Below are 16,339 nucleotides of genomic sequence, written 5' to 3' on the forward strand. Positions count from 1 at the left end.
CATGTGAGCCAGTTCACTGTGGCAGTTGAATTTTGCTAAACATCCTTATTTCAATTACTGTAACATAATACTAGTAAGGTATTAGAGCAGACAATGCTTCCCCTTTAAGAATGGGTTGCCTTCTGGATAACACAAATGAACAGAGCAAGCTAGATTTCAAGTGATCAGCAAATATGGGGAGGCACATTAACCCAAGTTGAAAACTTTTGCTTCTACACAGTCCTCAGTGCCTCCTCTGCTTTGTCAAGGGGTTATTTTTACTCATTCCATTGATAGTCTTTCACCCAGTAATTTCATTTCACTTCAACATTTGGGGTGGGGGGTGGGAGGGGGAACGGAGTCACACTGTTTTCGCACACAACAATTTGGCAAAAGAAAAAAAAAAAGTATTATGCTAAAAGTACTTACAGTATATTGCTGAATAACTTACCTGCAATAATTGTAGATGCAACACCATAAAGACTGTTGCTTTGATCACATGAACTACCCCCACAAATAGATTCATAACATTCAAAGTCAGACTGTGCCGTAAGTGTGCAAACATCAACATCGTCATAAATGTCTTCTTCAATGTGGTTATCTCCCTGTCCACCACTCATTTGTCCTTTCTCCATACAGCACTCTTCATAGCCACTACCACCAGCTTCAGAACTGTTTTCAGACTCTGCCCTTCTTCCTGAGCCTGGACCGACATCATCGTAGACAGGAGAATATGGACGCCCAACATCATCGTAGGTAAATTCTTCAGGCTTTACATTTTGTTGTTCATTCGATGTAGCCTGGTTGCAGAAAATTAATCCTGAAATCTCTTTTTTTTTTTTTTTTTTTTTTTTTAAAAAAAAAAAAAAAAAAAAAAGACTATATGTGTAAAATATAGTATCTGCTAACATCTCTCTCATTACTAAGAAATTACTACTACAGAATGAAGAGTTAAAGACAATAACATACATAGTTTAAAGAAAGAAAATATCAAATATGATGCCACTATAGTTTCAGTATTTTAGCTTCCATCCTTTACAACACATAAAAATGATCTCCCAACTATTCTATACATTCAGTCGGAAATTGTAGTATCATGTCGTCTTTCCATGTGAGTTGACCTAACATAGTTCTTGAATTACCAGGTGGATGAGTTTGTGGAAATAGTGCAGCATTTTGAAGAGTGTCCCTATCATCATGTCTGGTGGAAACTTTACCGAAAATGGTGGGAGTGACTCATCAGAACATCTTGCTTTTTTTGCAGCTAAGAACCTGATAACTTTATATCATAAACTGCAATTTTTGCTGGTGTGAAAGGAGACAGGAAGGCTACAGTCTATCATCAAGGTCATTAACTATTAAGCAAAAGCTCAGTTCAGGAAGGTGGTTGGCTTTGGTCTTGTTACATTAACTTGCAAAACATGCAGCAGATGTGATTCATGAAACGGAAATCTTAAATATCCATTTATTTTATAATATTGATACTTCATCCATTTCTAATGGAAATTGGATTCCATTCTATCAGGAGCTTGAACTTCACAATCTCACACAATACTCAGTAATCAGGAGAGATATGAGCAGATCCTCTACTCTGAGCAATGTGAATTACCAGTTTCTCAAATAATTTAGCTACCGCAGTTCCTTGCAAATGCCAATGTTTCATTCACTCACACAGCATGCTATGTAGGTTACACTATGAATGACAACCTAGGAGGTTATTGAATAAATCATGAAGTACAGTAGTAAGCAGCAGGTGGTGCTATTTATTAAGTACTCTTGTTTCATAACCAACAACTACATGATCAGTGGGAGGCTGATTATGTTGTTCATGAGGATCTTATGCAAAAGAATTCTTCTTGGCTCAGCCTATTGAAGGAAAAAATGACCTCCTACAAGAATTTATTTATGCATTTGTGGACTCTAGAGTAAGAAAGATAATAATTAATTGCAGCTGAAACTTTTAATTGCAGTTTAATTGTACATAAATAAATGTAAATATTATCCTCATTAAAAAGAAATGTATTCTGGGGATATGGCATTGTAGTTTTTCATTTACAACAATCAGCGGTTGGTTAACCGTGACATCTTTTCAATTTTATATCACCACTAAGGGATAATAAACATTATCTGTGAACTGTAAGAATGAAGGCTCATTTTTAGTCCTCGATTCTAGAAGTGCAAATAATTTACATGCACCATAAAATAGTATTGATTGTCAGACAATTTGTTTAAAATTCCTTCATTTCCAAAAATCTTTAAATCTAAGTTTTTCTCTTGGAATAAATGTGAACTGATTTCCAGTTAGAAGCCTCTTACTTTGTGGCAATGCTTTTAAATTTTGCTTGGTGTTTTTTACTCCTTGTTAGTTCAGGAAAGATAAGAGTGAACACGGAAGCAATTTTTACCATGAAGGATGTAAGGCAGCACTGCAGCTTATTAGCATTATTGTTTAACATTTGTTGAAGATCCAATATGGAGGTTGAAAAAACTTCAGAACAAGAACAGAAGTGCAAGTGCAATGGAAACAGATAACAATTTATCTTGGTTAAAAGAAAGAAAATTTAGAGGAATTGTTAAGTGAAGTATACAGGTTCTGTATCATTTCAAAACTTTTAACAGCAAGACAGAAAAAAAAGGAAACATTTATGAGCAGATACTAAAACCCAAGAGAATTACTAATAGCTGGGTAAACTTGAATTTAAGCTGTTTGATGGGAAGTTCTCATGTGGAGGCACTACTGCAGGAGGACACTGAAAGACAAAATGATGCAGAACATCAGACTCTCAAAATGGTAGGAGGAGAAGAAAACCAGAATATTATTTGTTTGGATGTCAGAAATCTATTATACAAATGATCTACAAGTAGCTTTACAGAAAGTCATTCTCACTGTACAACCAATGAAAACGCAGACAGAAGTATGAGACCTATCAAATAATTAGTTAGAAATTTAATACTTTTAAACTGTTGATTCACATTTTGTAACCAATACTGAATGCTCCACCATCAATGAGTTTAATACTATTCTGCTATTACATGTTACAGCTGATGTTGAATACTATTCCAACATCAGCAATGGAAGCTAACTAGTTTTTGACAACCCTACATTCTTGCTGTATAATTTTGGCTTATTACACTAATAGTTTATCTTATGCAAATATAGCATCAAATAGCCATGTAGGCTCTAAAACAGTTTGGTCGAAGAGACCAGTACTTGAGTGACGAATATTCTGCTTCCTCTGCAATACCCTCCTGTTCTGCTGTATGTTCAGTTCAACTGACCCAAAGAACTCTTCCATTTAGAACTCAACGAAACACAATGAATACTAAAGTAAGACTGACTTACAAATTTTACCCCAAAACAGGTTTTATTTTTAACATGGCTATAGATGTACTATTAATAAATTGTGATGTTTATGAGATAATTGTTATGGTAAAAGTGTGACTCATTGGGCAAGTGCTAGTCTACAAATCCACAGTTCCCCCTCTAAATCTTGAACTGATCTGACTATCCAGTTACAAAGTCAGAGGAAAGCAACGGCATGCCACTTCCAGTGGTACCATGCACTCTGGCAGTCAAACCAACCTTCACCTTAATGACAGATTTACCTTTTAATTGTAAATGAATGAAAAATGTTTATTCATCATACCCAAGCTCATTTAATTTCATGTTCCACAATTTCCTTGTTCATACCTGTTTTCCATTATCCTCTTCAGTCCTGTAAACATCAGTGCTGCTCACTGTTGTCAGTTTTGCCGGTTGATTTGATCGCCAAAGGAAAGAAGCGTTTGGCTTCACATCATGTACCACACTTGCTGGAGAATCTTGTTCCTCTGGAGAATCCAGTGGACTCACTGTTCCAGCGACTGACAACCTGCTTCCTGGCAAGGGCCGAGCCACCGTTCGGACATATGTAGGACTCCTCACTGGTTTGCTTCCAACACCTGTGAAGCAAACGTGTCACTGAAAGGTAAGAGGAATTCTAAGCAACTTTAACAAGAAATAATACCGTATTTGCTCAAAATTTATTTCATTACTCTCTTGAAATCACTTGATATGTATTAATTATACATGTTTGGGCATTCCACAAAAGTTCATTATTCATTAGCTTGCAAACATAGATGAAGCATCTTACAAAGGTTATCCAGAAAGGGACTACATTTTAACATAGTGTGCGAAGCAACACAGTGCGAACCAACACAGACTCACGTTGCATGTCAGTTTGCTTAGAGGTGCAATAGCAAGAAAAACCCATTGCTTCTTATTTGACATTCAAAATGAGCATTGCATTTTAAAATCTCACCATATGTGTAATCCATTCTATAATACAGCTTTAGCAGCAGAAATCTCAAAGTTGACAAAATTCATGACAAAATGTATACTGCAAATAGACCAAATGTGACGAGTGAAGACGCTGCAAGTATGCAGGGAGAGTGCCTACTGAGCACAATTGCAACCAGCATGCCCACGAAAAAATGGCTCAGTTCACAATGTTTTGACTCTGATGAACGTTGAGATTCTGTCACAAGCTCACAGTACAGTTTTATGGAGAATTAATTTGTTAGCTTAAGAGATGTGATAAATACTCAAATCTAAATGGCAATCACATAGAAAAGGAACAAAGAGGCACAGTTTTAAGATTTTGTTTTAACTACTTCATTATTTTATTTATAGACTAATGGAAGTCTTTCTCAATTTCTTTTTAGATTTTCCAGGTAACTGCAGATTTTCAGACACAATGACATTATTTAAGCATGATGAAATAATCCCATTTTATAAGCAAAGTGGCAGAAACATCATTAAGGGACACTGGTCTACAGAGGCACAAATCACACTTTTGCTGTTTAACAAAATGGTAAAGAAAGCCTGAATTCTTATAACACCTTGAAACAATATTGAGGTTTATGATGTAGGTGGAAGAAAATGGATACCTGCACACTCAGAAAAAGAAAAATGCAGCTAGCCCACTGGGTCATTCTGTCTACAGGGAGAAAATCCACTGGGTTTCGCCATAGCACAGAAGAATACTGTGCTCACCTCCTTGGTGGAGATAGCTTCAGCTGTCCATGGCAACACAAGCCTGCCAGTCTAGCTACAGAGACTATGGGAATCCTTCTGCAGGAGTGAGTGCTTGGAGGTGTAAATAGAATCTGCTCTCCAGTGTATAGATCATCCACTTTCATACTATCAAAATTGCCTCACCTGCTGGCAGTGTAGTATGCCAACAAAAAATAATAAATGGGGTAGAAAGTTTACTGTTTTTGAGTGTGCACACTGATGAAAAACTTAGATGGAAAAGCCATACAGTAGATCTGCTAAAACATTTTGTCCAGTGCCAAATTTGGGGACACAGAAATTTGTAAGTTACCATACTCAGCATATTTTCATTCACTGATGTTGGATGGGATAATATGCTGCGATAACTTCTCACTTAGGTAAAAAGCATTCATTTCACAAAAGAAAATAACAAGAACTTTCTGTGGGATTCACCCACATACATCTTGCAGGCATCTGTTTACACAATTGGGAATATTATCCATAGTCTCACATTATAAAGAGTTAAGCAGATTGGTCACAAATTGAAATTCATACAGATATCAATGGAAAATGCAAACTTGTAAACTTTGGTGCCCGATGGATGAATGTGTGATGCTGTAGTGGAATTTTACTGTGCAGCTGGCAAGGATAGTAAAGAGGGGACATGTCATTTCAGGGCATAAAGTCTTTGCAGTCAGACAGCAACTATGCTTCGCAGACTAGTGCGTGCACAATATATGCAGATGTCAGCATTTGAGACAGGACATGAAGCTGGGTTCAAAGAAGTCAGTTGGAGTAATTGGCGAATCACTCAGCATTTGAAGAGGAGCAATGCCACTATTCTGACGACGTCAGGAGGGATTGGAACACAGTGTCGAGAATGAAGCGGTCAACCTAGAGAGAAGACAGAACATGAGGACCGAGCAATCATCAGAGAGGCACTCAGATGCCTGGATTCATCATTATCACTGATCTGATATGTGACTGGCACTTTACTGACCACAAGGACCATCAACATGTAGCTCACAAAAAGGAGGTTGAGCTCACAGCGCCCCTTGTGCAGACAACTGTTGATCTCTATACACCAATAAGCCTATTTGCAGTCATGTCGGACACATTCAGCCTGAAGTTTCATTGACTGGCATAGAATTGTCTTCAGTGATGAGTCTCGTTTCAAACCGAGTCCTGACGACCAGTGGAGATGCGGAGGGATAGCTACTTGATGTCACCTGCCATACAGCCCAACAGCCGGGAGCAATTGTCTGCAGTGCCATTTCGTTTCATAGCATGACTCCTTTGGCTGCCATCACTGGCACCCTTGTAGCACCATGGTATGTCAGTGATATTCATTGCCATGCCTTGTTGCCCATAATGGCAAGCCATCCTCTGTTTACATTTCAGCAAGATAGTGCCCAAGTGCACACAGCAAGAGTTTCTACTGCTTGGTCTTCACACTTTCCAAACCCTTCCTTGGCCAGTAAGTTCACCAGATCTCTCTCCATTTGAGAATGTTTGGAGCGTTATGGGCAGGGCCCTTCAACCAGTTCAAGATTCTGATGAACTAATGCACCAACCAGACAGCATTACACACAATACCCCTCAAGAGGACATCCAACAACTCTGTCCATCAATGCCAAGCTGAATAACTGCTTGCATGAGGGCCAGAGGTGGACTAACGTGTTATTTACTTGCTCAAATTGTGAAGCTCTTTCTCTTGAATAAATCATCCAATTTTTCTGAAATTATAATTATTTGTTTGTCTGTAACATAGACCAGTTTCTGTACCATTCAGATAATTCCTTTGTGGTGCATCATTTCTTTCTTTCTTTTTTTAATGTATTTAAATGCTGATGAAATTTGTTGTCAAGAGCACATGATGATTTGAATGAAAGAAAGAGTTTGCAGTAACAATATCAGAAGGAAAAAGTGGTCAGCACTTCTGTCTAGTGGTTCTAACATTGGCACTGAAAGGAATGAAACACACAGCTATAAAATTTTTTTGACTATCTTCCCATGTGGGTTAAAATTATTTCTGCTTAGCCCCTCTTCCACCAAAGGTTCTTCTTGAATAGAAATAAGTAGTAAATTACAGATTTGTAAACAACCAGCATCCAGCCATGAGAATTGTGAGAGCGTGCACTTATACTACACATACTGCATAATATACCTTAGTTTGAATCCATTTTGCTCTTGGAGGAGTCAACATATAATCTGTCCCCTCCCCTCCCTTGGTCTACCTCAATTTACTTATAGAGATATACATATTCTGCAAGAAAGCTAGCATAAACAGTTAGCAACAAACATGCACTTTTAGCAGCTGTTTTTCAGGCAGTTATATTTCCAAATACATTTTATACAATCTTTTTCCCTTTCTCTGCCACAGAGCTACTCACAAAGATAATAGATCTTCATGAACTTCAGCATGCTGGTGTAGCTTTACGTCATCAACTTCAGTTAATCAGTAGAATGGAAAACCAGTCCAAAGTTGCAAATTTTACTTTTTTTTGACTCAACAACTAGTTTTGGGCTGAGACCCATTTTCAAATGATAGTAAAAAATAGTATTTCTGATGATGTGAAAACCAAATAAAAAATATGCAATGAAAAGTATGTATGTGCATTTTTGCACATTTTTGACATGGTTTTCACATCTTCAGAAATACCATTTTTACTATGTTACAAGTATTTGAAAATGGGTCTCAGCCTAAAACTAGTCCTCAGGTGAATAAAAAAAAGAAAAATTTGCAACTTCAGACTGGTTTTTCATTGTACTGATAGGTGAACTAGGCAGTCCCCTATTGCAGCAAAATTTGGGAGCACCAAATTTTTTGGCAAAAATGATAAGAAAATGGTTTTCCTCTCCATTTGCATTTTGACCAGCCTCTTGGCATGCAAATTTCATTCCAGTGGTTAAAAACAAATATTGACCATTTTAACTGATAAAAAGTACTGGCTGTCCTAATTTTATCCCTTCACCAATGGCTGCTGCTCATCACTGTCTTCTTCATTAATGTGAGATGCATAGATTGAGTGTCCAATTCACACCTCGACTCGCTACTGACTTTGCAAACATTTAGGAAACTGAGTAGAAACCCCACTGCAAAAGTTCTTAGACTGTTACGTTGTTCATAAAAACGTCCTCTACTGAAAAGAGAGTTAAAAAAAAATCTGTTAAATTCAGTTGCACTATCACAATGACTGTATGGGTTGCCAAAGGTGCACAAAGAATATGTTCCTTTAATACCTAGAGTGTGTGCTATTGGTTCACCCACCTATTCGATTGCCAAGTTCTCGATGGCATAATTACTGTTCTTGACAACATTATTACCAACATATGTGGGTCAAACAGATTTGTATATCAAGAATTCAGCACATTTTATTTCTGGTGGTGAAAGTTTACATTTAACAACTTTCCAATGTACTTCTGATGACAGAAATCGAAGTTTTATCAATAGGAAAATTAAACTGATGAAATGTACAAAAATAAGGAGGAAGAGTGTCTGCCCAGTACTTACATGGAGTGAAATTCCTTGTAGTTGTTGACAGAAATATTAGAAAGTTGTAAAAACTGTACCCAGATTTTGTAACTTGCATAGCAGTTTCTCAGGAAAGAAAGGTGGATAAGATGCAGAAGGTTGGGATGGAGGAATAGGTTGCTCAGCCTCTAGGCTGAGAGGGGCCCACCTCATATGAGGACAAGGACTGAAGGCATCAGAGAAAAGAGGGGGTCAAAGATAGGACATTGTCAGCTCTGAGTCAGCTTTAGTTCAGACATGCTGGAGACAGAGTAAGAAGTTAAGTCAATTAAAGGAGAAGAGATGTGGAAAGAGGAATGGATAGTACAACTTGGAACTTAGAGGAATACATGAATGTTAAAAAGGAAGGAGGGCAGGGGGGAGGGGGGGATGATTAGAAAGTTAATAGACAGGTATAGTTTTAATTTTACAAGCATTTTAGTTCCCTTAAGTTTATTAGTTACATGTTTCACATATCATATGAACAATTATTTCACTGAAATTATGTGGAATGGGTCAGTTAAGATGATGTATACATATCATTAATATTAACATTAATAAACATGTTATTTTTTACTCCTAAACATGCAACTACACTTGAAAACTAGGATGGTACTTCTTAAATAATAATTCATCTATGGAATAGGACGAGTTTTCTGGTAGAAATGATTTTAGGTTAGATTTAAAACTTTCTTTGCTACCTGTCAGACATTTTATGTCATTGGTCAAATGATCAAAATATTTCTTGCTGCACATTGACACCTTTAACAATGGGTAATAAATGTCATATTTCTCCTCCAATTTTATAGCTATGAGCATCACTGTTGTTCTCAAGTTGTGATGGATTATTTATGACTAATTTCTTTAGCAAACGTATGCATTGTGATGGTGCAGTTAAAATGCCCAGCTCCTTGAAGAGGTACCTACATGATTACCATGTGCAATCATCACATATCATTCCTACTGCTCTCTTTTATGGATTCAGAACTTTATTTCTGAGTGAAAATTATTCTGTAAGACATTACTGAGTGAAAATATGCAATATATGACAAGGTATTAATTAGTTTGTTTTAAAGATTAGCAATTATATGAAGAGCAAAAGTAACTGTACTTAATTGTTTGAGAAGCTAAGCAGTATGCTTCTTCCATCTAATGCTTTGTATCAGTATCTACACCCAAAAATTCAGAGCATTCTACCCCGTTTGCTGTTGCTCATGTGCTACATCAATAGCTGGTGTGACACTGTTGCGCAGAACTGAATATAGTGTGTTTTATTAAAAATTTTGGGAGAGTCCATTTACTGAGAACCACTTGATAATTTTTTAAAATTTTACTCCATCTGGAGGTGCTCAGTGGTTGTACTTACTTCAGCTGGTAAGAAAGATACAGCAATCAGTTGTAACTTGTGTTTGTTGTACCAAATCTACATCTATAGTTGTGTCACTGCAGGAGATAAAGTTAACACATTTAAGTTGTTATTTGGCGTAGCCCTCATGGACTATCCATGTCAACAGTTCAATTGAACTCTTGATATGTATAGTTCAAGAATGCTATGACAAATAATGACTGGAATGTGTTAACTTTGTCTCCTGCATTGAAGGTCATCACTCTGTGACTGAAATCTAGATCTGAAACAATAAACACAAGTTGTGACTGATTGCTGTACCTTCTATCATCACTTAATAATTTTTTGGAAAACATTAAAAATCTCTCCTGTCACTTTACTCTATGCTGTGGTTTCCATCCTTTTCTGTATGTTGCCCCTCATTTTACAACCCCAGAATACCTTATGCTCCCCTATGTTAAATTCTTTAATTTATTTATTAATTTTTTGCGTCTTTTGAAAAACTATTTGACAATAATTTACAATCCACACTTTAGTAAAAGAGGGTCATCAAATGTAGAGTATTACAGAACTACAATGTTTCAAAGAATATAGTGCCCAACATAGAAATGTCTTTATATCAAACAATGGAAAATCGAGGATGGAATGTAAAAATACCAGAGAAGGAAAGCTGCTACTCACCATATAGCGGAGATGCTGAGTTGCGATAGGCACGTGTGAATCTTTTTAAATGTCTTTATATCATACTTAAATACCTAATCATATTGTTTTCACTTAACCAACACTTTTTACATCAAACCTTTTTTTGTGATGAGTCACAAGAGAAATTCCGAACATAAATGAAACTAGATTTTTTTCTTTAGACAGATCATGAAAATTTGGTTTCAAACTTGTTTAAGCACATCTAATGTCATTCTCCACAGTCAGATGACTGTGGTGTTTTGTTTTTGTGATGGCTTGTGTCAAGAATCTGGTCTCACATTGATATGTAGATAAGAACTATACAAGCAATTTTAAGGTTTCCTTTGTCACTCCTGGATAAATAGGAAGTACACTAGCCTAAAATCATTGTAACCTAGTTTGCTGAAGCTATTCTTTAGCACTCAAATTATGTTTCAGTTCAGTTGCATCTTCATGTATTACATAAAAAAGTGAAGCACATCAGTATTGAAGGGTGTTCTTGCAAATTTGCACTACCAGTCTTCTGAAGACAAATGAGGAGAACTAAGTTTTAACTCTTCTTGAAGGTGTTCCAAGTGTTCACTGATGACAACTCTCCACTTATTGACATTGTGCTGTTGCACCTCTAGAAGTTCATTGAATGAGAAGTTAGTAAAGGGAGCATCTAGGTGACACTTACATAGTTGGGTTTTTCCCAAGAAGGCATGCATGGTGTCGTTGGCAAACATTATTGTGGTGTTTCTACCTTGTAGTTTCAAATTCAGATTATTGAGGGTTTCAAAGAAGTCCACAACATATGCTAGGGAAAATAGAGAGCTGTCATCACTGAATGAACAATTAAGCCCAACTTTCCCTTGATTCAAAATAATTAGTTCTGCCTCCATTTTCAATTCATTAGCCTGCTAAGTATACTACCCTTCAAAAGCCACCAGACTTGTGTATGAAAGATTAAAGATTGGTGTTCAATGCTGTGATCATTAAATAGGACTCAGGAAAAAGAGTGTTCACAGCAATTGACTTAATTTTATTAACCACACTGATAGCCAATTTCAGTGCAGTGTTCAGTTTCAAGCAAAGCTTTTGATGCTTGTTTGTGGATCATACAGTTGGAAACAGTAAGATAATGATTCTTTTTCTTTGGCAGTGCTTAGGAAGCCAGAATTGGAACCTAACATGGCTGATGCACCATTAGTACCGATTCCCATAAGTCTGTCTCAAGTCAAACCATTTTCAATTAAAATGCATTAATGGCAGAAAGTACATCAGAGCCTTTTGACATTGTTTCCAGGATTTTTGAAAACAATAATTCTTTCATTATTTTCTCCTGGTCCACAAATCAGTACTATCTTATTGAGTGATGTTGATTTATATCAGTACACCTGTCACACTGCAAAGCCAAAAATTGAGACTTTTCAGTCTTTTAACTATCTGTACTTTTACATTCAGGACCACTTCTTCAATCCCACAATGCACACTGTTGTTTGAAAGAGGTATCGTGTCATTTTTCACTGAATATCTTCTCCAGAAACAATTCTGGTTACAGTGAGAATGCAAGGTTTTGATTACTGTCTGAATGATATTATGAGGTTCTCATATGATGCTTCAATAACTTCTTGATTTTCCTGCTGAAAGAGCCCACCAGAATCATTTCATGTGATTTAAAGAATTTCTTTTTCCAACAAAAAACTCTGTTTTTATTTTTCAACACTGGGTCACCTGTTAGATGATATTCAGACGTACTGGCTGCAATAAGTCATTACTGAGAATGTATGACTCACAACACACTTTGACAGTTGGACATTTTCATTTTCAATATATGTGAATCCACACTTAATACATTCTTCATTATACAATCGTCTTTAAGCAAACATTCAAAACCCATAAAATACTATTTATTTCTATAGAGCACAACAGTTGTAATACTGAGTTATGAATACAGAACATAGACTGAAGAATTTGTTGTGCCAGCGATAATTTGGTGATGTGTGAGGCAAAACAGATGCTGGTAAATCTACAAAATATGTACTCAATAACTGTAATAGGAATACAAAATTTTTTACCCATCTAATCACATGTTTCTGCTTTCTTATGAGCAGTGTGCCTATAAATCTCTCACATCATGTTGGGAACCACTGCTCTAAGAAGATTTATTGTAATACTAGTATCGTCTGTGAAGAGTACCAGTTCTGCTTTTTGAATGTTAAGTGGAAGGTCATTCACATATATGGAGTGTGATCAAGAAGTAATGTGAATTTTTATTTTTCTTTAAGAATCTTTATTAACCATCTTTGTCCCCTTCAAAGTAATCCTTCTCAGATGTAATACACTTATGTCAGTGCTTTTTCCAGTCTTGGAAGCACTTCTGGAACTCACTTTTCTTTATAGTGTTCAGCTCCTTCAGTGATTCTGTTTTTATCTCATCAATGGTGGAAAAATTACATCCTTTCATGAAATGGTATAATACTGTAGCAACCACCATTATTTTGATATTGTTTTATAAGGCAACCAGTTTTGATGTTCCAGTAAAGTCCCCTTCAGCCAGTCGCATAAATGATACCAAGTACCACTCACATTAGACAAGGCACCAATATTCAGCAGACACAAATATTAGTGCCTTATCTTATGAATGCACGAGTGGTACCTAGTGTCATTCATCTGAAAGACCTGAAGATGATGTGACTGGAATATCAAACCGTGTTGCCTGACAGAACAATATCGAAACAACGGCTGTTGGTAAAGTATTATTAAATTTCATTGACCAGTAACTGTCACATGCTCCTGAGCCCAAGATGGTGTTACATTTATGTCCTTTCATGGTTCTTTTCAGGAACAGGAAGGAGTTGCAGGGGGCCTTGCATGGCACATACAGTGGAACGAACATTGAGGTGTGAGTGGGAGCATTATCATAATGTGATTCCCATGAGTGATTTTGTCACAGTTCTGGTCCTTTTCTTGGGATTTCTTCATGCAAATAGTGCATTACTTCCACACAGTATTCCATGTTGACCATACAACCATAAAGCAAAAACTCATGATCCACTATCCCATAGTAATCAAAGAAAACAGCGAGAAGAGACTTCATTTGTGATCATGCTTATCGAATTTTTTTTTTCGGTCTGGCTGTTCAGGCAGTTTCCATTGGAATGCCTGGGCTGTGGCTTCAACATCATACTTTTAATCCTTCTCATAATATTGTTACATTTCATCCTGGATTTCCCATTGTTTGATACCTGTATTCCATGCTTCATCACTTGTAACCTTCTTTAGAAGTTCTAGATCGTTGTTTGACTTCATTCAGCAATTTCTGAGCTGTGTCCACATGATGTTTTTGGTCAAAATCCAACAATCTCATAACAAACTTTGTTGCTACATGTTTAAAGCTTTAAAAAAAATAGAAAAATATATAAATAAAATTGCTTGGCATGCACCAAAGTATGTGCTGACATCATCAGCAACCTCTCTGATGGTGATTTGTTAATTTTCCAGAACCATTTTTTTTTATTTCTTCCACATTGTCATCAGTAACTGATATGCCAGGTGATCCAGGGCAATCATTGTCTTCGTCATCATCTTGACCCTCATTGAAACATTTATAGCATTCATAATCTTTTGTCCTACTCATAATAGATTCACCAAAAGTCAAAGTCAGCATTTAATATGTGGTGCTGCACTTTTTTCCATTTTCCAAGCAATGTTCTTTCATCCATCTTTTTCAAAAGCAAAAATTTGCAAAGCACTCTAATCTTTTTGACCAGCAACAACAAACTAAATATTCAAATCAGCTGAAAATGGAAACCTGTACCAATACCATGCGTAAAAAAAATTGAAACTTTGAAGTATAAAGCCTGCAAAATTAAAAAATTCCTATTACCTTTTGATCACACCTCATATAAGGAATAGGAATGGACCCAGAATTGAACCCCACAGGGCTTCATTATTTCTCCCTCATCACTAACATTTTCCACCTTTCAAAACTTTATTTGATGTTAAGTACAATTCAAACCAGATGTGTGTAAAACCATTAATTCTACATAACCTGAGATTTTCTAAGAGAGCATGACCTACCCAATAAGACACCTTGGAAAGACTACAAAATTACAAACTGGCTGCATTTTATTATTTAAGGCTTGTAATATTTGGTGAGTGAACATATAAGTTACATTCTCAGCTGAGCACCCTTCTGGATTCCAAACTGTGATATACTACTTGAACTGTTTCTACTTAAATGAGAGACTTCTCTTCAGTGCATCAATTTTTTGAATATTTTGGAAAAATCTGGCAGTAACGAAACTGGACGATGATTATTTAACTTTTTCTTGTCACATTTCTTATTATGAGGTTTAACATATTTTGATCTGTCTGGAAAAATTCCCCGTGTCAATAGTGGATTATGTATATCACTAAGAACATTAGTTATTAAGTAGAACAAGTAAGTTAGAACAAATTTCAGAATTCTGTTCGAAATGCCATTAACACCATATGAACTAGAATTTTAGAAATATATTAATTTCAGAAAAGGATTTTGATGCCGCTTCTAGATGCTTAAAGTTTTGTGGAATATTTTTAATACATTCCCAAGTGACAATTTGGTCTGGGGAAAAAACTGTTCATAGTGCAAGTTTGGTTCTTTTATGGCTTTAAGTTGGCCTCACTGGGATGAGCCCTGATCAGCTGTTTTGTTTATAACCTCAAAAATACATTTCAAGATGGTGAGTCTGCTTGAAACATCCACATTAGTTGAACAACATTCTGTTATTCGTTTTTTACTTGCTGAAGGCGAGAAACCAATAAATATATACTGTAGAATGTCTAAAGTTCATGGTGAAGGTTGTATGAATTGTGCAAATTTTTACAAGTGGGTAGAGCAGTTCAAAAATTGTTGCAACTCAATGACTGACAAACACCGTTCTGGTCAACCAGTTGCAGTTTCAACTCCCTCGCTTGAAAGTCGAATTGATGACATTATTCATGCCGACTCCTGTGTGACTGTGGAAATGATAGTAGATAAGGTTCAAATTAGTATTGGTACTGTTCACAAGATTATTTGCAACAAACTGAAGTACCGCAAAATGTGCAAGATGGGTCCCAAAGGAGTTGATGTGACTACACATGGAAACAAGGTTGAGAGTGTGCACAGAACAAAAGGAACGTTATGAAAGAGAAGGTGAGCACTTCCTCAACAAAATTTTAACTTGTGATGAAACTTGTATTCACTTCTATGAGCAAGAATCAAAAAGACAAAGCATGGAGTGGAAGCACCTCAACTCACCTGTCAAGAAAAAATTCAAAACCCAAGCATCAGCAGGAAAAGTCATGTTGACGGTGCTTTGGGATTGTGAAGGTCCAGTTTTCTGTGATTATCTTGAAGAGCAGTGTACAATGAACAGCCAATACTATTCGGATTTACTTTTAAACAAGGTGAAGCCATCTATGAGAGAGAGACATCGTCAATCTCAGAGGAGAGGTGTGATTCTCCAGTAGGACAATGCACGAACTCACATTGCTCAACTAACCTGTGAAATCATCAACAAAATGGACTGGGAAGTACCACCTCATCCCCATTTCAGTCCTTATTTAGCACCTAGTGATTTCCATTTGTTTGGCACAATGAAGGAGGCATTACGTGGGAAGAGGTTCCAGGATGTTGAGGACGTGAAAAAGTTTGTGGGAAATTGGTTCAAACATTAAGATAAAGAGTTCTTTGCAGCTGGAATAAAAGAGCTTGTAGCCTGTTGGAACAAGTGCATAAATGTTCAATGGAATTATGTTGAAAAGTAGAAGAAGT

At 36.5% G+C, this 16,339-nt stretch overlaps 1 protein-coding gene across 1 annotated transcript in view; it reads right to left on the reverse strand.

Moving 5' to 3' along the window:
• The window catches only part of LOC124789528, a 154,580-nt gene that overhangs the window by 90,677 nt on the left and 47,564 nt on the right, over positions 1-16,339 (reverse strand). Inside the window, exons 4-5 of the mRNA XM_047256922.1 lie at positions 3,671-3,921; positions 431-779 (exon numbers count right to left, since the gene is read on the reverse strand). Of these exons, the coding sequence (XP_047112878.1) occupies positions 431-779; positions 3,671-3,921 (600 nt within the window). The remainder of the gene's footprint in view (positions 1-430; positions 780-3,670; positions 3,922-16,339) is intronic.

Source organism: Schistocerca piceifrons, chromosome 3 (genome assembly GCF_021461385.2).
Source record: "Schistocerca piceifrons isolate TAMUIC-IGC-003096 chromosome 3, iqSchPice1.1, whole genome shotgun sequence".
Classification (NCBI taxonomy): domain Eukaryota; kingdom Metazoa; phylum Arthropoda; class Insecta; order Orthoptera; family Acrididae; genus Schistocerca; species Schistocerca piceifrons.